General features: G+C 49.5%; 1 protein-coding gene across 1 annotated transcript in view; it reads right to left on the bottom strand.

The window, feature by feature from the left end:
• CCDC60 (coiled-coil domain containing 60) overlaps positions 1-26,435 on the bottom strand; it is a 189,723-nt gene that overhangs the window by 57,142 nt on the left and 106,146 nt on the right. Inside the window, exons 3-4 of the mRNA XM_051826621.2 lie at positions 18,126-18,296; positions 11,532-11,636 (exon numbers count right to left, since the gene is read on the bottom strand). Coding sequence (XP_051682581.2) covers positions 11,532-11,636; positions 18,126-18,296 — 276 coding nt within the window. The remainder of the gene's footprint in view (positions 1-11,531; positions 11,637-18,125; positions 18,297-26,435) is intronic.

Below are 26,435 nucleotides of genomic sequence, written 5' to 3'. Positions count from 1 at the left end.
CAACCTCCAGCGCAGCCATCAGTTGGGCGCCCACACCTAACAGACCCATTCAGGATCACGGAGCTGGCCCGACCAGCCAACCTGTAGATTTGCAGATGATGCTATGTGGCTATTCTGAGCCGCCCCAGGCTGAGGGGACCTGTGACACAGCCAAAGGCTCCTGACCAGCCATCCAATGCAACCCAAGCTTTCCAACAGCGTGGGTTTTTGTAAATAACCGTTTAGTGGAACACAGGGCATACAAACCCTCACGGTAGAGCCCAGGCTATAACGGCAAACTTAAGTAGACGCAAAGGGAGTGCATCTGGTCTGCAAAGCTTAGAAGACTTCCTGCATGGCCCTTGAAGGCAAAGTTTGCTAAGCCTGGGTCTAGGGCATGACAAACAATACCAGCACCCACTGTGGTGATGATGATGATGACGATGACCCCTCCAACAAGCCTGATAGAGCAGTCAAAGGTCAGGACTTCTGCCTCCTCCCAGGGCAGGGAAGGGAGATGGACAAGAAGCCATCTGCACTCACTGCAGAGCTGACCTAGGCCTCCGTGTGCTCAGCCAGGTGATCAGGGGAGGCTCAGGAGTGTGCATTTCCCCAGGTGTCTGCTCCTCCCACCCCAGACGATCTGAACGCCAGCGAGCGAGTGTGCCCTGGTTTCCGAGGGCGTGTCCACGACGGGGCTGCGCAGCCCCGTGTGCTTCCAGGGGACGTTATAAGAAATTGCAAAGCCTATTTTTTTTTTTTTTGATAGGCAGAGTTAGACAGTGAGAGAGACAGAGAGAAAGGTCTTCCTTCTGTTGGTTTACCCCCTAAAAGGCCGCTACGGCTGGTGCACTGATCCGAAGGCAGGAGCCAGGTGCTTCTCCTGGTCTCCCATGGGGTGCAGGGCCCAAGCACTTGGGCCATCCTCCACTGCACTCCTGGACCATAGCAGAGAGCTGGCCTGGAAGAGGGGCAACAGGGACAGAATCCAGCGCCCCAACTGGGACTAGAACCTGGTGTGCCAGCGCCGCGAGGTGGAGGATTAGCCTATTGAGCTGCAGTGCCGGCCAAAGCCTATTTTTTAAACAAATCATTTGAGATGGAGAGAGAGAGGAGAAAAATGGACATACATAAACCATCCGCTGGTTCACTCCTCAGATGCCTGCGACAGCCAAGGGGGGCAAAGCCAGGAGCCAGGAACTCCATCCAGGTCTCCCAAGAGAGTGGCAGGAACCCAACTACTTGAGCCATCACCACTCACACTCCTGGAGTCTGCCTTAGCAGGACAGGGGACCTGGGAGCTGAGAGCTGGGAGCTGGAACTGGGTACTGAACACAGGCACTGCTACGTGGGAATTGTGGAGAGCAACCAATACTAGACTAAATTACTGGAACTGCTAAGACTAATTCTATGCATCTGATCTCCCATCATATGGCGCTGAGAAAGAGTAAACAACTTCTACACAGCTGCCTCACCAATTCGACTAACAAGCTGCAGGAGCTGATCCTGCTCCTGATTGGAGGAGAGCAGTGTGCTCAGTGTGTGGGCAGCAGAGTTGGGATTGGTGGAAGAGGACTATAAAGGAGGAGAGAGACAACATGCACCAGGAACATCCGGATAACATCTGAGCAACCCCTGAGAGAGCCGGCTGGTGGTGTGCCGCTCCTCCATGGAGGTGGGGGGAAACAGCAGCAAACCCGGGAAGGGCCGGGGAAAGAGAACAGCATAGGGTCCGGTGTCGTTCCTCCACGAGTGGGGGAGCGACATAATGGTGCGTGACTCGGATATGAAACCTAGGAGGAAAGAAGTGGGAAAATACTGGAGAGAGACTAGGGAGAGCCTAGGGAAAAGCCGGATGGAAAAAGTGCCGGAAGAAGCTAGCGAAAGCCTAGGCATAGACTCGGATATGGACTGCAGGGAGAAGCTAGGAGAAATCTAAGATTGAAAGTGAAAGTAAAAGCTAGAAGAAACTTAGAGTCGGATATGGACTGCGGGGAGAAGCTAGGAGAAATGAAAGAGAAATATTGCTGGAAGAAAGCTAGGAAAAGTACCGGAGAGAGAAAAATATAAGCTAGGGAAAGTGAAGCCACGGGGGTAGGCCGAAGCGGAGACATAAGCTAGGTTGGGATTCGTCAGATTAGCCCGGGGAACAAAGACCGAAGCTAGGGGCGGAGCCAAGATGGCGGAATAGTGAGGGCGCGCACCGATAGTCCGGGAAAATTTAGTTTAATAAAAGGGGAGTTACGGTAGCCTCAGAAAAAAGAACCAGGAAAATATTGCAGACAAAACTCTTCTGGATCCAGTGGGCGTGAATCGGAGGACCTACTGGGAGAACAAGGTCGCCCACCGAGCGCGAAAGCCGAGCCGCAGGACCGAGCCGCGGGACTGAGCCGCGGAAGCCTAGCCGCGGGACTGAGCTGCGCAAGCTGCAGGGTCTGCGCGCAAGTGCTCGAAGGGGAGTGCAACAGCGGGGAGACTTGGGACGTCCAGGGCTCCGAGTCCACACATCGGCACTGGAAGGGGAGCGGACCTGCGTGGAGAGCATGGGAGCCCACAGTTCGGGACACCAGCGGCAGACTCAACACACCAGCGCTGGAACGCGAGGTGAGCCAAACCTCAATAACCCGAGACACCGGCAGGCAAGCAGAGAGAGGAGACTAGAGGGAACGACCCCCGGGGCGGGGGGGACTTCACCAAGCTAACTGGAAGAGAGAGAGAGGGAAAAAAAAAAAGGTAACTGGTACGGACACGGGTTTCTCTCTCTCCGCTCACCTCTCAAGGGCGAGCAAGACAAAGAGCAGGCGCCATCTTGGACATACGTCATAAGCAGAGCGACCTCAGGTCTGCACCGGCTCTGAGCCTAGCAGTAAAACCTGACTCTGGGTGGGGCGAATTAACAGGAGATTAGGACCTAGTAAATTTGTCCTGCTACTGAACTGAGACTGTGAAAAAAGAGACGGTGGGGGAGAGAACTCACGGAATTCACGTGAGCACTCTCCAGAGACGCTACAATTCCGTAACTTTGGCAACCCAGTGGGAGACTGAAGGAGAATTTGAGCCCACTCTAAGGGCCGAACAGATTCCCTGTGTGGTCCTTGGGAAAGAGCTTCTAATCTCTGGCTCCTGTGGGTATATCATTTGCCTGCTAACTACCTCCAACTTCGTTCAGCTGTGCAGAATAACTTCCCTGTTGAATCAAAAAAAAAGAGAGAGAGAGAGAGAGAGGTTTACCACGCCTAACCTGGGAGTGTCACCTTTGGCACACCAAACAGAGCTCTCAGGCCACACCCATCTCAAGCCCTAAGGCTCCATCAAAAACAGATAGTCCACTTAATCTAGAGTCATAGTATAACAAGAAAAAGCACCACAGTGAAGAAACCAAATATCTCCAATATGACAAATAACAAACGCAAAAACCAAGGTAATAAAAACAAGGAAGTCACCATGAAGCCCTCAAATGAAAAAGACACCCCAATTCAAGATTATGAGGATGATGACATAGAAGAAATGCAAGAAGCAGATCTCAAAAAATTGATAAGAACATTAAGAAGTTCTCAAAAACAAATTCTTGAACTACAGAAATCCTTAATGGACAAGATAGAAAATCTCTCTCGTGAAAATGAAATATTAAGGAGGAATCAAAATGAAACGAAACAACTAGTACAACAGGAAACTGGGATAGTGACTGAAGTGAAGAATTCAATAGATCAAATGAAAAACACAATAGAGAGCCTTACAAACAGAATGGGAGAAGCAGAAGAGAGAATATCGGACTTAGAAGACAGAGAACAGGAAAGGATACAGTCAGACCAAAGAAAAGACGAGGAAATTAGGAATCTAAAACATATTGTCGGGAATCTTCAGGATACTATTAAAAAACCCAACATTCGGGTTCTAGGAGTTCCTGAAGGCATGGAGAGGGAGAAAGGATTAGAAGGCCTTTTTAGTGAGATATTAGCAGAAAATTTCCCAGGTTTGGAGAAGGACAGAGAAATCCTAGTACAGGAAGCTCACAGAACCCCTAATAAACACGACCAAAAGAGACCCTCACCACGGCACGTTGTAATTAAACTCTCCACAGTGAAACATAAAGAAAAGATCCTAAAATGTGCAAGAGAGAAACGTCAGATTACTCTCAGAGGATCTCCAATCAGACTCACAGCTGACTTCTCATCAGAAACTCTACAAGCTAGGAGGGAATGGCGAGATATAGCCCAGGTACTAAGAGAGAACAACTGCCAGCCCAGAATATTATATCCTGCAAAGCTATCATTTGTGAATGAAGGTGAAATAAAGACTTTTCATAACAAACAGAAATTGAAAGAATTTGTTGCCACTCGTCCAGCCCTGCAAAAGATGCTTAAAGATGTGTTACACACAGAAACAAAGAAACACGGTCATCAATATGAAAGAAGGTAAAGGAAGGAAACCAAGGAAGGAAAGCTCACAGCAAAAGATCACAGGGAAATCAAAGCATATATTAGAACTTATCTTTGGCAAATGGCAGGGCAAAGTTACCACTTATCATTAGTCACATTGAACGTGAATGGCCTGAACTGTCCAGTTAAAAGACACCGTTTGGCTGATTGGGTTAAAAAACAAAACCCATCTATTTGCTGCTTACAAGAAACACATCTTTCCAACAAAGATCCATACAGACTGAAAGTGAAAGGCTGGAAAAAGATATACCATGCCAACAGAAATGAAAAAAGAGCAGGCGTAGCCATCTTAATATCAGACACCATAAACTTTACCACAAAAACCGTTAAGAGAGACAAAGAGGGACACTACATAATGATTAAGGGATCAATTCAACAGGAAGATATAACAATTATCAATGTATATGCACCTAACTACAGGGCACCGGTTTATCTAAAAGATTTGTTAACGGACTTAAAGGGAGACTCAGACCCCAATACAATAGTACTGGGGGACTTCAATACTCCACTCTCAGAAATAGACAGATCAATAGGACAGAAGATCAACAAGGATACAGTAGATTTAAACGACACTATAGCCCAAATGGATCTAACAGATATATACAGAACTTTCAATCCTACAGCTAAAGATTATACATTCTTCTCAGCAGTACATGGAACCTTCTCTAGGATTGACCACATACTAGGCCATAAAGCAAGTCTCAGCAAATTCAAAAGAATTAGAATCATACCATGCAGCTTCTCAGACCATAAAGGAATGAAGTTGGAAATGAACAACTCAGGAATCCCTAGAGCATACGCAAACACATGGAGATTGAACAACATGCTCCTGAATGAACAATGGGTCATAGAAGAAATCAAAAGAGAAATCAAAAACTTTCTGGAAGTAAATGAGGATAACAGCACAACATACCAAAACTTATGGGACGCAGCAAAAGCAGTGTTAAGAGGAAAGTTTATATCAATAGGTGCCTACATCAAGAAATTGGAAAGGCACCAAATAGATGAGCTTTCTATTCACCTCAAGGATCTAGAAAACCTACAGCAAACCAGACCCAAATCTAGTAGGAGAAGAGAAATAATTAAAATCAGAGAAGAAATCAACAGGATTGAATCAAGAAAAACATTACAAAAAATCAACCAAACGAGGAGCTGGTTTTTTGAAAAAATAAACAAAATTGACACCCCATTGGCCCAACTAACTAAAAAAAGAAGAGAAAAGACCCAAATCAATTAAATCAGAGATGAAAAAGGAAATGTAACAACAGACACCACAGAAATAAAAAGAATCATCAGAAATTACTACAAGGACTTGTATGCCAGCAAACAGGGAAACCTATCAGAAATGGATAGATTCCTGGACACATGCAACCTACCTAAATTGAACCAGGAAGACATCGAAAAACTAAACAGACCCATAACTGAGACAGAAATTGAAACAGTAATAAAGGCCCTCCCAACAAAGAAAAGCCCAGGACCAGATGGATTCACTGCTGAATTCTACCAGACATTTAAAGAAGAACTAACTCCAATTCTTCTCAAACTATTCAGAACAATCGAAGAAGAGGGAATCCTCCCAAATTCTTTCTATGAAGCCAGCATCACCTTAATTCCTAAGCCGGAAAAAGATGCAGCACTGAAAGAGAATTACAGACCAATATCCCTGATGAACATAGATGCAAAAATCCTCAATAAAATTCTCGCCAATAGAATGCAACAACACATCAGAAAGATCATCCACCCAGACCAAGTGGGATTTATCCCTGGTATGCAGGGATGGTTTAATGTGCGCAAGACAATCAATGTGATACACCACATTAACAGACTGCAGAAGAAAAACCATATGATTCTCTCAATAGATGCCGAGAAAGCATTTGATAAAATACAACACCCGTTCATGATGAAAACTCTAAGCAAACTGGGTTTGGAAGGAACATTCCTCAATACAATCAAAGCAATCTATGAAAAACCCACAGCCAACATCCTATTGAATGGGGAAAAGTTGGAAGCATTTCCACTGAGATCTGGGACCAGACAGGGATGTCCACTCTCACCACTGCTATTCAATATAGTTCTGGAGGTTCTAGCCAGAGCTATTAGGCAAGAAAAAGAAATTAAAGGGATACAAATTGGGAAGGAAGAACTCAAACTATCCCTCTTTGCAGATGACATGATTCTTTATTTAGGGGACCCAAAGAACTCTACCAAGAGACTATTGGAACTCATAGAAGAGTTTGGCAAAGTAGCAGGGTATAAAATCAATGCACAAAAATCAACAGCCTTTGTATACACAGACAATGCCATGGCTGAGGAAGAACTTCTAAGATCAATCCCATTCACAATAGCTACAAAAACAATCAAATACCTTGGAATAAACTTAACCAAGGACGTTAAAGATCTCTACGATGAAAATTACAAAACCTTAAAGAAAGAAATAGAAGAGGATACCAAGAAATGGAAAAATCTTCCATGCTCATGGATTGGAAGAATCAATATCATCAAAATGTCCATTCTCCCAAAAGCAATTTATAGATTCAATGCAATACCAATCAAGATACCGAAGACCTTCTTCTCAGATCTGGAAAAATTGGTGCTGAAATTTATATGGAGGCACAAGAGACCTCGAATAGCTAAAGCAATCTTGTACAACAAAAACAAAGCCGGAGGCATCACAATACCAGATTTCAGGACATATTACAGGGCAGTTGTAATCAAAACAGCATGGTACTGGTACAGAAACAGATGGATAGACCAATGGAACAGAATTGAAATACCAGAAATCAACCCAAACATCTACAGCCAACTTATATTTGATCAAGGATCTAAAACTAATTCCTTGAGCAAGGACAGTCTATTCAATAAATGGTGCTGGGAAAATTGGATTTCCACGTGCAGAATCATGAAGCAAGACCCCTACCTTACACCTTACACAAAAATCCACTCAACATGGATTAAAGACCTAAATCTACGACCTGACACCATCAAGTTACTAGAGAACATTGGAGAAACCCTTCAAGATATTGGCACAGGCAAAGAGTTTCTGGAAAAGACCCGGGAGGCACAGGCAGTCAAAGCCAAAATTAACTATTGGGATTGCATCAAATTGAGAAGTTTCTGTACTGCAAAAGAAACAGTCAGGAGAGTGAAGAGACAACCGTCAGAATGGGAAAAAATATTTGCAAACTATGCAACAGATAAAGGGTTAATAACCAGAATCTACAAAGAGATCAAGAAACTCCACAAAAACAAAACCAACAACCCAATTAAGAGATGGGCCAAGGACCTCAATAGACATTTTTCAAAAAAGGAAATCCAAATGGCCAACAGGCACATGAAAAAATGTTCAAGGTCATTAGCAATCAGAGAAATGCAAATCAAAACCACAATGAGGTTCCACCTCACCCCGGTCAGAATGGCTCACATGCAGAAATCTACCAACAACAGATGCTGGCGAGGATGTGGGAAAAAAGGGACACTAGCCCACTGTTGGTGGGAATGCAAACTCGTCAAGCCACTATGGAAGTCAGTCTGGAGATTCCTCAGAAACCTGAAGATAACCCTACCGTTCGACCCAGCCATCCCACTCCTTGGAATTTACCCAAAGGAATTTAAATTGGCAAACAAAAAAGCGGTCTGCAGCCTAATGTTTATTGCAGCTCAATTCACAATAGCTAAGACCTGGAACCAACCTAAATGCCCATCAACGGTAGACTGGATAAAGAAATTATGGGATATGTACTCTTTAGAATACTATACCGCAGTAAGAAACAACGAAATCCAGTCATTTGCAACAAAATGGAGGAATCTGGAACACATCATGCTGAGTGAAATAAGCCAGTCCCAAAGGGACAAATACCATATGTTCTCCCTGATCGGTGACAACTGACTGAACACCAAAAAGGAAACCTGTTGAAGTGGAATGGACACTATGGGAAACGGTGACTTGATCAGCATAGCCCTGACTGTTAATGAACAACTTAATACATTATCCCTCTTAGTAGTTTTTTTGTCTGTTCTACTTAACATGACTGGTTTAATTCTGTAATTAATACACAGTTATTCTTAAGTGTTGAAATTTAACTGAAATGTGATCCCTGTTAAACATAAGAGTAGGAATAAGAGAGGGAAGAGATATATAATTTGGGACATGCTCAAGCTGACTTGCCCCAAATGGTAGAGTTAGAAACATACCAGGAGACTCCAATTTAATCCCATCAAGGTGGCATGTACCAATGCCATCTCACTAGTCCAAGTGATCAATTTCAGTTCGCAATTGATCATAATGAAAGGACTAAGAGTCAAAGGGAGCACATAAGCAAGTCTAGTACCTGCTAACACTAACCGATAGAATAAATAAAGGGGAGAGTGATCCAACATGGGAAGTGAGATACTCAGCAGACTCATAGAATGGCAGATGTCCTAAATAGCACTCTGGCCTCAGAATCAGCCCTAAAGGCATTCAGATCTGGCTGAAAAGACCATGAGAGTATTTCAGGCATGGAAAGCCAAGACACTCTGGCAAAAGATCTCTGTGAGTGAGATCTCAGTGGAAAGAACAGGTCTTCAAAGAAGGAGGTACCTTTCTCTGAAGGGAGGAGAGAACCTCCACTTTGACTATGACCTTGTCTAAACAAGATAAGAGTCGGAGAACTCAGAGGGCTTCCATAGCCTTGGAAACTCATGACTGGAGCATAGGGAGATTACTGATGCCATAGACAGGAGTGTCAATTGGTAAAGTCAACAACAGGAGTCACTGTGCACTTACTCCTCATGTAGGATCTCTGTCCTTAATGTGCTGTGCATTGAGATTTAATGCTATAACGAGTACTCAAATAATATATTTCACTTTGTGTTTCTATGGGGGTGCAAACTGTTGAAATCTTTACTTAATGCATACTAAACTGATCCTCTGTAAAAAAAAAAAAAAAGAAAAGAAAAGAAAAGAAACTATCAACTCCCAACTTGACTCTCACTGGGATTAAACATGACAATAGGTCTGATCTGATTTCATCATCATTAAAAAAAATCATCTATTATTTTTCACTTTATGTTTCTGTGTGGGAGCAAACTGTTGAAATCCTTACTTAATGTATACTAAGCTGATCTTCTGTATATTAAGATAATCAAAAATGAATCTTGATGTGAATGGAAGGGGAGAGGGAGTGGGAAAGGGGAGGGTTGTGGGTGGGAGGGACGGTATGGGGGGGAAGCCATAGTAATCCATTATTCGTACTTTGGAAACGTATATTCATTAAATAAAAGTTTAAAAAGAAAAAAAAAAAAGACCGAAGCTAAACTATAATGGAAACGTAAGCTAGGCCGTGATTCACGGAAGCTGCCGCGCGCAGAGAGAGTGCACGGGGCGCGAGCAGAGAGCGTGGGGTGCGAGCAGATAAGAGAAGTGTGGGGTGAGTGCAGAGGCCGCGGAGGCCACAGAGACCATGGAACGTGCGTGGAGCCGGGAAGCCACGCAGATAGGAGGGAGATAGAAGTAAAATAAGAAATAGGAATGCCCGGAGATAGAGAGAAATAGAGAAATAAAAAGGGCCTCCCCACAACATGGCGATGAGAGGGCTCGGATTCAGTCTGCCTGATTAGTAAGGCGATAAGCACCTGTGGGCAGCTCTAGCAGAGCAGAGTATGCGCCGCAGGGCACTGAACACAGGCACGCATCAGCACCTAAAAGCCTCCTCACAACATGGCAATGAGAGGACCCAGATTTGGTATGCCTGATTGGTAGGGCGATAAGCACCTGTGGGCAACTCTAACTGAGCAGAGTATGCGCCGCAGGGCACCGAAGACAGGCACGTATCAACGCCAAAGAATAAAAAGAAAGGGGGAATTGTGGAGAGCAACTGAGACTAGACTAAATTACTGGAACTGCTAAGACTAATTCTATGCATCTGATCTCCCATCACATGGCGCTGAGAAAGAGTAAACAACTTCCACACAGCTGCCTCACCAATTCAACTAACAAGCTGCAGGAGCTGACCCTGCTCCTGATTGGAGGAGAGCAGTGTGTTCAGCACGTGGGGAGAGAACTCCAGCAGAGTTAGGATTGGTGGAAGAGGACTATAAAGGAGGAGAGAGACAACATGCACCAGGAACATCTGAGCAACCCCTGAGAGAGCCGGCTGGTGGTGTGCCGCTCCTCCGCAGAAGCGGGGAAAGTGGCAGGGGTGCTGCCCCTCTGCGGAGGTGGGGGGTGGGGAACGGCAGTAAACCCGGGAAGGGCCGGGGAAAGAGAACAGCACAGGGTCCGGTGTCGTTCCTCCATGAGTGGGGGAGCGACAGGAATTATTCTCAAAAGAACGCATTGCCTTAAAGCTATACGAGCAACGTGGGCGCTCCATATGGGGGTAAGGGCAGTGCGTACTTCTGCTCCCAGGGCATCTGTGGTCCTGTCCACAGCTAACACAGCTGGGTCCAAGCGGCTGGGCTGGTGGCATGGAACGGTAGAGGCCATGGGTGTTGCTAAACATCCACAATACACAGGGTAACCCTCGTGGGAAGGACTGCTGATCCTGAGCTTGACCAGCTCTGCCCTAGAGTCCAAAGCCTGTATCTCCGTGCCCGAAATCTGTCAGTTGCAAAGCGCCAACTAGCGCGAAAGCAAGATGGGACTTGACATTCTTTGGAATAGATACAAGGGGAGCAGGATGCCATGGGGTGAGAAGACGAGTGGTGATGGCGTGAGAGCACGCGTCAGTGAGTCACGCTGTGGGCTGCAGACTCCAGGGACCTCACTGGGGAACGGCTCCTCGAGCGGGGGGAGGAAATCCTGCCCCCAGAACCGGGGCCGAGATGTTCTTGAACGCACTCAGCGAGGGCTGCAGACGGATCTTCCTAGGCTCTGCAAACCATCTGACATTAGAGCGTCTGGCTTGGTAGAGGATGGAACAACTCAATTCAGCTGATTTGCCACTTAGCTCTGAGCCACTGTGTCCAGTTGTGGACACTGAATAGCTTTGCTGGCCCCAGGCTTCATGTCCCCTTTCGAGAGGAAGGAGGAGCAGCTCGGTGGCTCCCGACACGTTAGCTTGTGGAGTCTTTTCAGCTCGGCTGCAGTCCCGAGCCAGCCAGGCAAATGGACGGGCGGGGAAGACTACTCACATGTGAGCCTCCGGCAGCCAGGAGGAGAGGATGCAGCTATGGACGGGGGTGAATGGGCGAAGTATAGCTCCAGTCCCCAGTTTCTTAAACTTCTCTTCGTGGGTGCTGAAGGCAAAGCAGAAACACAGACCCAGGGTGAATGACCGTGGCTGCTGCCAACACCTTCTTTTCTGGCCACAGCTTATTTGGTGGATCCTATGAGCACCTGCCAGGCAACGTGCCCAGCTGAGTGAGGAGGGTTCTCCATGCAGTTGGTGAAGACAGCATAGGAAAAACCCTGTAGCGTGTGTTCTGTGGGAGGGGTGAAGGGAGTAGACAAGATCAGCAGGTGGATCGTGGGGGACACCAGCACAGCACCCCAGGGGTTAGGCATGCTTTCTTAAAGAGCCAGATGAGAGTTCTTTTCGCCTGTGTAATAGAGACAGCGACTGAGCACCACATTTAAATGTTTTTCAATGACCACCATGAACCAAGTCATTTCAGTTATACAAAATGGTTTCTTTTTTGGTTTTTGTATGCCTGGATCATAGGGTGTATGTGTGTGTGGATAATTATATATATATATTATATATGTTATCCAAGGCCATGTTTTAATTAGCCTACTGTGTGTGCCTACAACTGGATCAACTGATTATATATGTGTGTGTGTGAATATAAAGGTTTATTTGTTTGAAAGAGTTATAGAGAGAAAGAAAGCGAGATCTTCCATCTGCTGGTTTACTCCCCAAGTGGCTGCAACACTCAAGTTCAAGCTAGGAGCTTCATCTGGGTCTCCCATGCGGGTGGCCAGGACCCAGGCACCTGGGCCATCCTCCACTGCTCTCCCAGGCTATCAGCGGGGAGCTGAATAGGAAGTGGAGCAGCCAGGATATGAGCTGGTGCCCATATGTGCTGCCAGCGTCACAGGCAGCCGCTTTACTTGCCACGGCTCCAGTTCCTTACATGTTTAAGTTGAGAGATTTCACATAGAGCTGGAAAAGCTTCAATGCTCTGGCCACCCTGGGCCCTGCGTTCCCACCAGTGGGGGTCGGCCAGAGCTGAGGACTGGCGCTCACTCGCCAGCTTGGCACAAGGCTCGACTTTCACGGGCTGCTCCCAGTCCACGTGTGCCTGGATCCTCACTCCCCTCCTCCGTAACCAACCCCAATCCCTGCCTGTTTCCTGGTGCCTTGTAGTCCCCGAGTCCCAGCCTAAGCACTTGCATGGGTGGAATCATTGACGACTTCCCTGGTTCACTCCTCCCCACCCATAGTGACTGAACATCTCCTCCTGGGGGCTGCAGATGTGGCAATGGCTGGGCCAGACCCTGCCTCTCCACGGTCAGTAGTGGGGGAGATGGCCAGCTCAAACACACAGGACCTGGGGGTGGGTGGGCGGAGTAGGTGCTCAGCGGGAGACCACATGGTGCACACACAGCCTTCTACAGGGAGTTTGGTCTACATCCATTTCCCCTTGGATCTTGGCTCTGTGACTGGCTGATGTGGTGGAATGTTCTAGAAGTGGCCCGAGGCAGGGCTCCAGGGACTGTCAGGGACTCCATGCTGTGAGGAAACTGGCAGCAGCCGGTGAAGGGGGCCCTCAGGGGGAGAGAGCCAAGTTCTCAGCAGGTGACCAGCTCCACTGTGCTAAGGGAGTGTGACTGGGATGGGGGGCTGGGCAAGCCAAGGGCTCGGTCCACCCAGGGCCTTGTACGCCCTGCTCAGGTTCTGCCTTACTCTGCAGAGGAATGGGACGCCATTAAGGGTGTACAGCTGGGAGCACGTTACAGTTCGCAGAGATCACTCTGGCATGGTGTGGGGGCGGCGAGCAGGGAGGGCCACAGGAGTGATGCAGGGACACAAGCGTTTTCCTTCCCCCTGGAATTTAAGGACAACCCTGGGGTCACAGACTTAACACAGAGCTGGGGTCAGGGTCCGGTGCCAATGTCCACTTTTTATTGACTCTATTCAAACCCACTGCAAAAAAAAAAAAAAAAAAAAAAAAAAAAAAAAAAGCAAATAAATACATCCCAGTGCTTTATCTTGCTGGCTCAACCTCAGCCTTGTCTCCCAGCGGTTTAGAATATGCAAGAGTTAACCCAGCTTTTACACTCCTTAATCTCGGGTTTTATGTCTTCTCTCAGCCACAATAATAAAACAAATTCTACCCGTGGCTTCCTTTTTTCACCTTTTCCGCTGAATCTGCAGCGGAGAAATGAGGTCACGGAGCCCAGGGGGAGAGACTGCTTGCAGGCAGGGACCTCTGGGGACACGCCCGGTTCTTTTTTCTCTCTACAGTTTGTCAGACTGAACACTTTTGTCTGAAAGAACTTACTCCTTGGTCTCAGATCCAAAGGAGAAAAAAAAAAAATCTCTTTTGCTCTTATAACGCAGAAGATCAAATACTCTGTTTTTACTTTAAAAAAAAAGATTTATAAATGAACACTTGTAGCTTTGATACTTTCGCGATTAGAATGACATCTGCAGAGGCACAGCTCTTGGTGGGGGACGCTTGCTGGCCTTCATGGACATGAATGTTTTTAGGCTTAAAATGAAGGCTTTTAGCTAATCGAGGCTTCAAGAGATCAAACTTAGTTTACTGCATGGTGAGAGCGAACAGCCGTGGAGCCTGACCTACAGCCTGGGCTCGGGGCTCAGCAGCCCTTCATTTAATCCTGTCACGCACCTGGGAATTTGGTGCCATTCATCTAGACGTACGGGGATTTGTCCAGAGCTACAAGGCCGCATGGGGGATGTCAGGACTCAAATCCAAGTCTTGATCGGCCACGGGGCTTGGCCTCAACAGTCTCCTGCTCCCTGCCAGCGTCCATCCCGGCCTCTGATGGCTACGTTGCAGGGACGGCCTCTGGTTTTATCTTAATGACCAGTCTTGTACAGCTCGTAGAACCTACCCAAGGAGAGCGCCAGCCCTGTCTACGAGAGGGGCGATCTCAGGCAGATTTAAACTTGTTAAGCTTTGAATAAAAGTCTCGCACGCGGGAACTCAGCTCGGCTTGGGGAGAGCTGCGTTCTAGGACCATGGATTAGAAGCTGCACTCAGGCGAGAGGGAGCATTCCTTCCACCTGAACCACTTAAAAGGCACGAGGGCTGCCGGCGCCGTGGCTCACTAGGCTAATCCTCCGCCTGCGGCGCCGGCACACCGGGTTCTAGTCCCGGTCGGGGTGCCGGATTCTGTCCTGGTTGCCCCTCTTCCAGGCCAGCTCTCTGCTGTGGCCTGGGAGTGCAGTGGAGGATGGCCCAAGTGCTTGGGCCCTGCACCCCATGGGACACCAGGAGAAGCACCTGGCTTCCTGCCAATGTGGGCCCTGGGAGGCAGCAGATGCTGTCACTGTGCCACACCTGCCTCGTGTCTCTGGCTCCTGGCTTTTGGCCCCTGCATAATTTGGGCTTTTGTGGGCATTTGGGCACTGAACCAGCAGACAGGAGATTCTCTCTCTCTCTCTCTCTCTCTCTCTCTCTCAAATAAACAGAAAATAATAACAAAAAGAAGTCACAACTCAAGAGGTTCTTTCCAGGTTTTGTCTTCGCCTACAGAACTTGGGGGACAGGACAGAGAAGAGGGGGTCTCTCCCGTGGCTTCCAGGTCCACTTGCACAGGCAACCCAGCCATGGCCGTCTCACACATCAGCACTTAAACACACTTCACACCGGGACTGCCTCGGCAAACTTCAGGAAATACCACGAACACGCGACGCTGCCGAGAGCATGGAATACCTGGCCGGGGACGTGGCCTGGCCATCGCTGTTCTAACAAAACTCTGGGTGATTCTAGCAGGCAGCTGGGCTCGGGGCGGCTGCTCCATCATGGTCATGGCGACAAGGCAGCCACTTCTGCCGTGTGTTTCCTCCCTGCCTCCTGCAGCACCTCCCGTGCATCCGGGGGCGTGCGTGACTCAGTCTGCACAAGCCAAGTGTCCCCGAATTTGGGTCACACTGCATGGCACAGTCCATGGAGTTCTGGCACCCCCGAGTTTCACACTCAGGGGTGCTTTGTAATGAACAACTCTGGGAGAAATGAGAGAACATCTCTAAGCCTCATTCCTAAATCCCTCAAATAGTGCTAACAAGCTCCTCTCTCACAGCAATGATTGGAAGTTTAGACGAGCAAATGTGCATAAAGCACTCAGCAAACTCTCATTAGCAGCACTACTTTGATTGTCATGGTTGCTATCTATCTTTAAAGAAATTTATCTTGTTTATTTGAAAGGTGGAGTTAGAGGGAGAGACAGAGGGAGAAGGATCTTCCACCTGCTGGTTCACTCCCCAAATGGCTGCAATGTCCGTGGCTGGGCCAGGCCAAAGACAAGAACCTGGAACTCCACCTGGGTCTCCCCTATGGGTGGCAGGGGCCCAAGGACTTGGGCCATCATCCGCTTCTCTCCCAGGCGCATTAGCAGGGAGCTGGATGGGAAGTGGAGCAGCTGGGGCCTGAACTGCTGCTCTAGTGTGGAACACTGGAGTTCCAGTAGGGGCTTAACTCGCTGTACCAAAGGCCAGCCCTGGATGTTCTCATTACAGGTCAGATATCATTCATTGGAAGCACTGGGGACCAGAGCGTTTCAGATTTGGGATTTTGGGGGGCTTTGAAATAGTTGCTTATACATAATGATATATCTTAGGGATGAGACTTAAGTCCAAACACAAAATTCATTTGGGGTTCATAGCTACTCTATAACATCATCTGGAGCTGATTCTCTAATTATTTTTATTGTGTTCCAGCCTATTGTATTGAGGTCAGGTGTGCAATTTCCCACTTGTGACGTCACGTGAGCACTCACAAAGTTTCAGATTTGGGAGTTTTTGGGATCTGTGGACTGGAGATCAACCTGGATTATGATTAAATTATGATTACGGCCGGCGCCGCGGCTCACTAGGCTAATCCTCCTCCTGCAGCACTGGCACACCGGGTTCTAGTCCCGGTTGGGGCGCCGGATTCTGTCCCGGTTGCCCCTCTTCCAGGCCAGCTCTCTGCTGTGGCCCGGGAGTGCAGTGGAGGATGGCCCAAGTGCTTGGGCCCTGCACCCCATGGGAGACCAGGAGAAGCACCTGGCTCCTGGCTTCGGATCAGCATGGTGCACTGGCCACGGCGGCCATTGGAGGGTGAACCAACAGCCAAGGAAGACCTTTCTTTCTGTCTCTTTCTCTCTCACTGTCCACTCTGCCTGTCCAAAAAAAAATTATGATTACGATTATTTGGGAGAACATTTCACAGTGGAGCAGTCTGTTGATGGAGTTCCCCAATCACAGGTCCTTTGCCAAAAGAGGCCTACTTTACTCAACACGCTGACACACGCTGTTGGTGCACTTGCTTTGTGCAGACGCTGGCCTGGGCTTAGAACAGAGGTGTTGACGTGTGATCGGGCAAACTCGCCTACCAATGGACGTCATGGGAACAATGTGCCCAGGAGGGTACAAATGTGCCCAGGAGACAGCTGGGGTGAAACCCGGGAAGTGTTTGCCAAGGGCAGCATCCAAGCTGGGAGTTTAACGATGAGAACTTTAGTGGGGGTGGGGGGAACGGGCAGCGCTGTGGCGTGGCAGGTAAAGCCGCTGCGTGCATCCCATATGGGCATCAGTTCAAGTCCAGGCTGCTCCACTTCAGAGCCAGCTCCCTGCTAATGTACCTGGGGAGGCAGTGGAAGATGGACCTCTGCACCCACATGGGAGACTTGGATGACGCTCCTTGTCGCTCCCCGTCTTCGTGGAGGAGCAACACAGGACCCTGCGCTGTTCTTTCGTCTGCTCGGCCCTCCCCGGGTTTGCTGCTGGTTCTTCCCGGGTTGGCTACTATCCCTTCCACCTCCGTGGAAGGGCAGTTCCCCCTGGCCACATTCCCTACTTCCGCAGGGGAGCGGCACACCGCCGGCCGGCTCGTCTCGGGGGCTGCACAGGTGTTCCTTCAGCTAGATGTTCCCCTTAGATGTTCCCCCGTGCATGCCGTCTCTCTCCTCCTTTATAGTCCTCCTCCGCCAATCCCAACTCGGCTGCCCACACGCCGAGTACGCTGCTCTCCTCCAATCAGGAGCAAGTCCTACAGTTTATTAGTTGAACTGGAGGCAGCTGTGCGGAAGCTGTTCACTTCTCTCCCAGCGCCATATTGTGGGAGAGCAGTTGCATAGAATAAGTCTTAATTCCAGTAACTCAGTCCAGTCCGGATTGCTCCCCACAGCTCCTGGCTTCCACTTAGCCCAGGGCTGGCTGTTGCAGCCAGCTGGGGAGTAAACCAGTGGTTGGAAGATCTCTCTTTCTCTCTCTCTCTCTCTGTAACTCTTTCAATTAAAAAAAAAAAGAACTTTAGTTGGAAGAGAAAGAGAGAATGCAGGGAAGGGCATTTTATAGCCCAAGGAACAGCATGGGAGAAGTCTAGGAAGGTGAAAGTCAGAAGCTCAGGGACCAGCCCCTGAGCGCGGGGAGGAGGACAGACATTTCCAGGAGATTTTCTGATATCAGAGGTGAGGTTGGAGAGGAAGGCGTGGAGGCTGAGAAAGGGACCCCGCTCCAGGAGAGCGGCTGCCGCTCCCACCCAGCCGGGCAGGGCTCTCTCCCCAGGGTCCTTCCCAGGGTGCTCGGCGCCACAGCCGCCCCACGCACTTACACCAACAGGGAGTCCCCGTAGAGGATTTCTGAGACTTTTTTGGCGGGCTGGAACTTGTTTCTTTCTTCCTCTTGCAGTCTCTGAAGCTGCTGCTGCCTCTTCTTCATGGCCGTCTCCTCCCTCAGGATGGTAAAATACCCACGGCCTATCTTCACGGCCTGGATCAGGAAACTGGAGGCGGGTGGGGAGAGAGAGGGCGGCGGGCGTTTAAAAGCAGCTAACAAAGGTGAGTTCTGCTAAGACGACGTCCCACCATCTTGGGAAGTGCCGCCTCTGCGGGGCGGGAACCTTTCCCAAAGTCAGATGGACTTTGTTTAAGTTCTGGATCCACTTCCTTCTAACGGAGACCCTGGACGAGTCACTCGGCCCCTCTGCACCACCATCATCCCATCATCAGCAAATACTGAGGGGCACACGCTGCCTGCTAGCACCCTGAGAGTCAATGGGCACACCACACAGGATCAGACAACTCCTTGTGAGTTCTGTGTTGGGCACGTGTTCTGTGTCAAGTCCTGTTTGAGACACTGGGGTCAAACAGATAAACACATCCTCAAGGGAGTCATAGTCCTCCCTCTTGGTTATTTTTGTAGTAAAACATGGCTAAGAATTTTTTTGCTTGTTTTTTGCTTACTGATGACCTTATTCCAAAAAAGATTAGTGGAAAAGAGAGAGGGAGACAGAGAGAAAGAGAGAGAGAGAGAGAGAGAGAGAGAGAGAGAGAGGTGGGAGACAGGAAAAACAAGAAAACAAAATAAGATAGACAAGTATCAAAATCTGTGTTACCTGAGCTAGCACACAAATTCGGCCCTGAGCATCACTGGTGGCCAATGCAAAGAAGGAAATCCGACCCTCAGGTGATTCCTAATGGCCACAGGATGTTTTAAAAAGCTGCCGAGCTACCCCTGGTGCTGAGACTAGGAAGCACATTGTTCTCTTAGAGATCTGTACAGGGAGTTGGCCGTGCAGAGCCCCGTCTGCAACGCGCCCCGGATGCAGACGGAGTGATGGTTGCCTGCCTGTCTGAATTCTGCAGAAAGGGCGCGGGGGAGTTGACGTTGGGCCGTCTGGGGAAGCTGGCAAGCTGGCTTTGCAGTGAAATTTCAGCCTCTCTTCAGCTGAGAGCTCCAGTCGCTACATTTGCCTGCTGGGTGCACGGGGCTGGGGAGGATCTGGGTCCCTGGGTCAGACACACGGGTCTATCCCGGGAACTCGGGTCCGTGGGCTGTTTACCCAGCGAGTCTGGAACTGCTCCCCCGGTACCACACAGGCCCACTGACGGATGCTTGATATTTTAGCAAATTCCCATTTAATGCCCTGTATGTCCCCTACGTCGTCTTCATCATTATTGCTGATTACCAGGCTATTTGTGCGAAGGGAGCTATTTGCAAGGAAGAGCAGTTTTCGCCTTTAAATCCACTCACCCAGGGCCTCCTGCTTACTGCTTTGCACGTTGCGGAACTCCCTGGGCTAACATCTCGGGGAATGATGGGGAGTAAGATAATTACTGCGCAGGCTGGTGGCGGGGAGGGGCAGATCACAAACTGGGAGTCTTCCTCCACCCAGTACAACTCCCTCTCAGCAGAGGTATGGGAGGGGTTGAGTTTCTTTTTAAAGGGACCTGTGTTCTCTGTATAGGAGTCTGCATGTGTGTCCATGAGTGACGGACGGGGGCTCAGTGCCGCCCGACGATTACCTGGTCGAGTTCAAAGTCAGGGGCACTGGGAGATGCGGGGCTCCTTGGGGCTGGAAGTCCAGGTGCCTTGGGACTCGAGGGGCACGTGTGCAGTGGTCTTTGTTAGGCTCTGGCACAGGTGTACAGGCCTTTCCCATTTTAATTTGAATTGACACAGAACAAGCATACACAGCCATGGGATACAGTGTGACGTCTCTCTGCATGCACGTGCGGTACTGGGTGTCCATTAGGGTGCTGGCCATCTCCGCTGCCACAGTTGCTCCTCGTCTCTTTGTGCTGGGAACATTCAGAATCCTTTATCAGCTGCTCTGTAGTGGGCAGTTAGCTGTGGCCAACTGAAGTCGCCCCACGAGCACATTAGGAGTTATTCCTCCTCCGTGTTAGGCACCGATGGTCTCTCCAGCCCTACCCTCGCCAGCCTCTGCTGATCTTGGTTCTACTATCAACCTCTGTGGGACAGACTTATCTGCTTCCAGGGAGAAGTGAGAACATGCAGAAGTGGACTTATGGTGCCTGACGTAGCTCTGGGCCCCGCTCCAGGCTCCTTCGCGCTGTCAGACAGACTGGGATCCGCTCTGACCCACAGCGTCTTCTTCGTTTTCACACAGGCGAAAAGTTAGTCCCTGCCTCAAAGCGCTATTGGGAGGACTCACTGGGATGGTGGGCACCAAGAGCTTAGTAGAGTGTCCAGTGCACAGGTCTCAGTCACAGGGAGCTGCTGTTGGGACTGTCAGCTCTGGAATGAGTCACAGACGAGCAAACAGGGGGAAAAGGTTAAGTCAGTGCGGAAGGTCGTAACAGCTGGAAAGCGGCAAAGCAGGGACATCCCCATCCCCCACATTCAGGCATGGGAGCCATCGCCCAGTGCCCCTGACTTTGAACTTGACCAGGAGATTTCTTGGGTTGAGGGGATGTTAGTGCATGCGTGGGCTGAGCCTTCCCAGTTGGATCCGCGAGAACCATGCTCATCAAAGCTCACAGGACCCTGGAGGGTGACAGAGGCACATAACCGATCTTTCTGCACTGAGCAACCCATGCCCTGAGCAGCCAACCGCTAAGGCAGCCCACGCGCACGTGAACATGAAAGAACTACAGACGGCAAACCACTGTGTCAGGGTGGGGGGCAGCTTGTTAGGACGCGTCTCGGTGACTAATACATCATCCATGGAGAAACGCACAGTTATGTATGAGTCATGAAGAAGCAAAAGGGACGCCAACAGAATGAAGGGCGAACACTGCATTCCAAGCCCAGAGCCGTGAACACGTTGGCGGTCGGAGGGCAATGTGCCTTTCTCAGCCATGATAGCATACATATTGAGAGAAATCGCGGTGCAGTCTGGAGTGTGATGTAATTAATACCTCCTCCTGAGAAGTCGCTAGTGGATCCGATTAAGCCTCTGAGCAACTTTCCGATAGGCTCGGGGAGCTCCAGGCCTTTCTGGGGGATTAGTTTTATCCACACAGCTGGCCTCCCAGACTCCTGACAGCCATTCGTATTAGCCTTCAACTATAGCTTTGCATCTCCTCCTGAAGAGGCGTCGTCTAGTTGCCTGCTGCTCCGGCGTGGCCCAGCTGCATCAGAGCACCCGGGGACTTGTTAGAATCCCGGAATCTTGGGCCCTACCCAGACTCCTTGAAGCTGAACCTGTATGTTGAACAGGATCCTGGATTGGTGATTCACATACGGACTGATGTGTACTGGTCTAGCCAGCTTTCCCCACCTTGGAAAAAAAAAAAAAACAAGCAGAAATCTTCCAACTGGCTTTATTTAGGAGCCTAGTCCCCTGGCTGCAAGTTGGAGATAAGAATTATGACACCTGCTAGCAATCAGTGACTCCGAGAGGCTTGTTAGGCGGATCTGTATGGCAGGAGGGCACCGGGCTTGCAACAGTCTCCCATCCAGACTCCATCCCAGGGGTCCCAAGGGAACCCAGGGCTGGAGCTCACCGGAGACAGACAGTCCCAGCCCTGTGCTCAGGGGCCTTGCAAGCAGCCCGCTAGGTGTGGAGAGGAACTCATGGCCAACCTTACTATTATGGGGTGTGGGGCGCATGGGATGAACTACAGCAAAGCACCCCACAAAACTTCATTAAAAACCAATAGCCCAGATGTACTTTGGGAAAAAAAAAAAACCCTCAGAACTTGTAATAGCATTATGGCTCTCCATCCAGCTGGGTTTCACTTTTTTTGGTCTCTGCTTACAAGAAATATGGGACGATAAAAGCTGAGTGTGCTTGGACGGGGAAGGCAGCATGACACGAAGACAAACACTCCTGGCGAGCCCATTTCGGGGATGTCCTGCTCGTTCGCAGAAGGGAATTGCCTACATGGGAAATTTCCACTTAACAAATTTTACTGTCTTCAAATAATAGCAAAATAAACCGGCTTATTCCCAGCATGCGGAAGGCTGGCAGCTTGGCCAGCCTGTTTCAGCCCGGCTGCCTTGCACCCTGCTGTGTCAGCCCACCCAGATGTACGGATTCCAGAGGCAGGGTTGGGGGGGGAGGGGAGAGATGAGCACGGCACGATGGGATGGAGGGAACTGAGTCGTCATCCTCAGATCCTCCAGGGTGGGCAAATTAATAACTCGCAGCCCCAGTTCAAACGCACCGAGCAAATATTTTGCATTTAAATTTCTGCATTAGAATGCCCTGTTTATACAATAACTTAATAAATCTAGCCTGGCTGCCAAACTGACAAGAAGGTGAGAATCATTCATTAAAATGCAAATGCGATTGAGATGAAATTTGGAATACATTTATTACAGTAATTGAACTTCAGTCAACAGTAGTCACAACACAGATTTCTGAACTGCCTCTCAGACAAAAGGACGTGTTGTATTATTTCCCACCCACCCCCGTCCCCCGAGTTAATATCTCTGTCAGCATGCAAATTAAAGCCATTTCCTGAGCGCTAATGATTTGCAATGGAGGATTTCACTCTTCTTTATAGGACAAGATTGCCAGAGATAAAGGTCAACTACATACACGGAAGATTGCACAGGTAGCATATTGTGTATACAGCAAATTGATTGCAAACATATTCTTAGTGCTTCCTGCAACCGCGTTCTTACTGCATCACAGCCCAGCGGTTGCTAACCGTGATGCCCAGCCATGGGGGAGTTTGCCCAGTCAGGTGTCAGACTGATTTCTCTCCCTTCTGGGTGACTCAGCCCAAAGGGAAGGACTCTTCGAAGGGCTCCTGTGGGTCCTAAGATGAAACTTGACTCTAAATGGAGAGGAGGTTGCTTTGGCTGCTTCTCCTTCCCAACATCTGCACAGCATTTCCTAGTGAGGTGCCTGTGGGCAAGTGGCGCCCACTGTCTGCTGACCACTGTTTGAGCTGGAACAAAAGCACGAGGTAGAAAGTTTCTTTGACCAAGGCGTGAAATTCAGAGATCACGCATAAACCAATTTGCTTCCCCTGTGAAATGGAGATACCACTTGTGGTTTCTTTACTCTCCTTCATTTCCAAACTGAGGGACCATGAAGCGATGTCGATTCTACTTGGTAAATGTCACCCCACCTTCTTCCCTAGCCCGGAACCATCGCTTGTTATTTCCTTTACTCTTGGTCTTTCTCCTTCCACCAGGTTCTTTCCGAAACGCAAACTTCATCACTCTGCTCCTCACGCCCCCCTCCTCCCACCCCAGTCCTCCACCTGCTTCCCAGTGTTCCCAGGAGGAAGTCCAGACTCCTCCTCTTCAGGGCAGCAGTGTGCTCTAGGATCTGGGCTCAGCCTCGAACCACTCGCCCAGCCACGGCTCTGCTCCTCTACCTCGGGAAGTCGCAGGTGCCTCGCTCTGTCCCTGCAGCACCATATCCACTCTGCTGATTTCTAGTCCTCCTTCAAGGGTTAGGAAAAGCTGCCTACTGTCGACTGTCTGTACTCCTCCCTCCTCCCATCCCCCAGCTCTGGGTTAAACCAAATGCACCCACAGTTCCCTGTGCCTGCCCGCGTACTCCCCACTATCACCCTCATCACACTCTGTGGCTGCTGCCTATCTACCCGCCTGCCGTTCCTGCTAGACTGTCAGCTCCTTGAAGACAAAGCCTGGCCAAGAGCAGGCAGCTGGCACGCGTTGGGTTTCTTTTCCTTCCTCTCCCCTTCGCGCCCAATAGAAGAAATTTCCAGGTCCCAACAAAGACCCATTTCTTTTGCTTTCTCTGTAACAGGCCACATTATCTTGGGCATCAATATGCCTACATGAAAAACTCAACACAATATATACTCCCCCGACCCCTGGCAGGTGCCCCTGAAAGTAGGTTACAGGGCTGATGAGGGCCCAGTGGAAGTGGTTAGGAGAAGTTTCTAGGAAAAGTCTTTGAATGAAGTTGACAAAACTGGGTGGTGTAGGCCCTTTGGCACCTGTTCCCCGTCTTCCTTCTTTGTTTCCCGAACCCTGTGCTGATTGCCTACGGGACTGTGTGCAAAGCAGCCTTTTTTATGATCATGAGGAGTTCTTATGGATGGAAAAAAAAGCACTAAGGGTTGTGGATTAAAACGTGGAAGGACTCTGGGTGCTAGATTACCATGGAACTATCGTAGCAGTACCGGCCACCTCCCTTCCGAAGGCAAATCTTTATTTGAGGAAGGCGACTCTATCTCGTTTAAGCCGTGGTGACGCCAGGGCTCTGTCACTGTGTAGCAGAACACAGTTCCACGTGACAATCCTCAATCGGCCTCCCGGCCCCCTTGCCCAAGCTGTCAGGATTCACACATTGAAAACGCCATCATCCTTGGCTGAATCACGGGCCGTGGTGCTATAGCTTGACTGTGACTTGGCCCCCTAACTCATGCAGATGTTTGAGCCTCAAAGTCTCTTATTAACAGTCAATAGATTAACATTAATGGTTGATGGGATAAGGTTGGAGGCTTGGAACAGTTACGATGTCTGGGCAGTGAGTCTAGGGTTCTTAGGTCATTTGGGCATGCCCTTGGGAGGTAGTTCTTGCAAGAGGATTGCTTATATAAGCTGAGTTTGGCCCAGCTTGTCTCTCTCGCCCCCCCCCCCATCTTAAAATCACCAGGTGATCCCCACCCCCCACGCACATGATCTACTATCTGGCACCCTCATCAGAGGCCAGACCAAATGGGGCTGTCCAATCTTGGACTGTGAGCCTATAAAACCATGGGTGAAAATCAACCTTTGCCTTTCGCAGTCAGCTCCTCTCAGGATTTTAGGCAAGGTAGCGAGAAACTGGCTCTATACACGGGTTAGGCAAAGATGCTTGGAGAGGTACGTGGGAACAGAACCTGAAATGGAGAAGCAGGAAAGTCTTCCATGAGCATTAGCAGTAGAGGGGTCCCCAGTGAGGGTGCCTGGGACAGACAGCTGGCAACTGGGTGGCAGGAGGAGTGAGCCGGTGAGGAATGAGGGCTGGGCGGGCCGGGGAGGGGGCACAGTGGGCGGGAAATGGGCACGACAGGAGGTGCAGAGCCACGGTTGAGCTCAGCGCGTTGCTCAGCACTTCATGTGTGTGATCTCACTGGACCCCTGCCACATCCCATCCGGCCAGCAAGGGAACTAAGGCTCAAAGCTTTGACTACAGGGTCAGGAACCGGGGCTGGCGTTAAAGCCTGCGCAGCCGGATCTCAAAGCGCTGCCTGAGGGCAATGCATGGTATTGGCAATGGTCTGTTCTGGTTTTAACCGGCCATCATTTCCTTGTCACTCAGCAAGTGAGTGGCCTGGAGTGTCTGACTTCCTGGAGGTGCAGTTTCCTTATCTGTAAAATCCTTATAAATGGTCACCTAGCCTAATGATGCTGTTAAAAACCGTATGTGAGAGGCACTTAGCACAGGGCCTAGAACACGGGAGGTTAAACCGAGTCCATCTTCGTTGTTTTCTTCCTTTCCCTCATCACCATCATCACCATCACCATGAACGACAGCTAGCACAAACAACTGCCTTGCTTGGTGCACAGCTGGGATGGTGGTTTGGCTGTGAGCCCCGTGGGCGCCTGGCAAGTGGCACACGGTTCGAGTGGCAAGCCTAGGAGGTTTTCTCCTCTGCGGGTGATGGCAAGAGGCATCTAATTAGACCGCGATTATTTTGGGATTTAGTAAATTGCATTATGAAGTAATTCACAAAGGTCTGGGAAGGCACTGTGCATAGTGGTAGCAGGATAAACGCTCAGCTATCATGTAAGCGATGAGACGTATTAAGCTAAAGGGCCAGGGAATTAACCTCTGCTCTCCTGAATGAGAAGTTGTATGCAAAAACCTCCTAATTATGTTAAGTGGTTTTCTTCTCTGGATGGTTAAGAATTGAGTCTGTCTCTCAGATCTTCACTAACAAAAATGAAGGGGGAGAGAAAGGGAGTGGAGAAAAGGAACAGGGAAGGTGGGAGGGAGAAACTGAGGGGCGCCCAGCCCTGCGGGCAGACGCGGCAGAGGGAGACACCCGTGGGATCACTGGGAGACAGGCGAATCTGCAACCTGCAGGCGGTGTGTGCACCGACACACGCCTGTTACAAAGCCAGGTTCTGATTCCAAGTCTACTAGCGATTTTCTGTGTGATACGGGCAGAATAATTAGCCACTCTGTTCCATCAAGTAGGAGTGAATGATCATTACCACCAGTACCTCTGCCACCGCCAGGATCACTGCCTCCCCC

Source organism: Oryctolagus cuniculus, chromosome 21, assembly GCF_964237555.1.
Source record: "Oryctolagus cuniculus chromosome 21, mOryCun1.1, whole genome shotgun sequence".
NCBI classification, from domain to species: domain Eukaryota; kingdom Metazoa; phylum Chordata; class Mammalia; order Lagomorpha; family Leporidae; genus Oryctolagus; species Oryctolagus cuniculus.
This window is presented reverse-complemented; position numbering and strand designations above follow the sequence as displayed.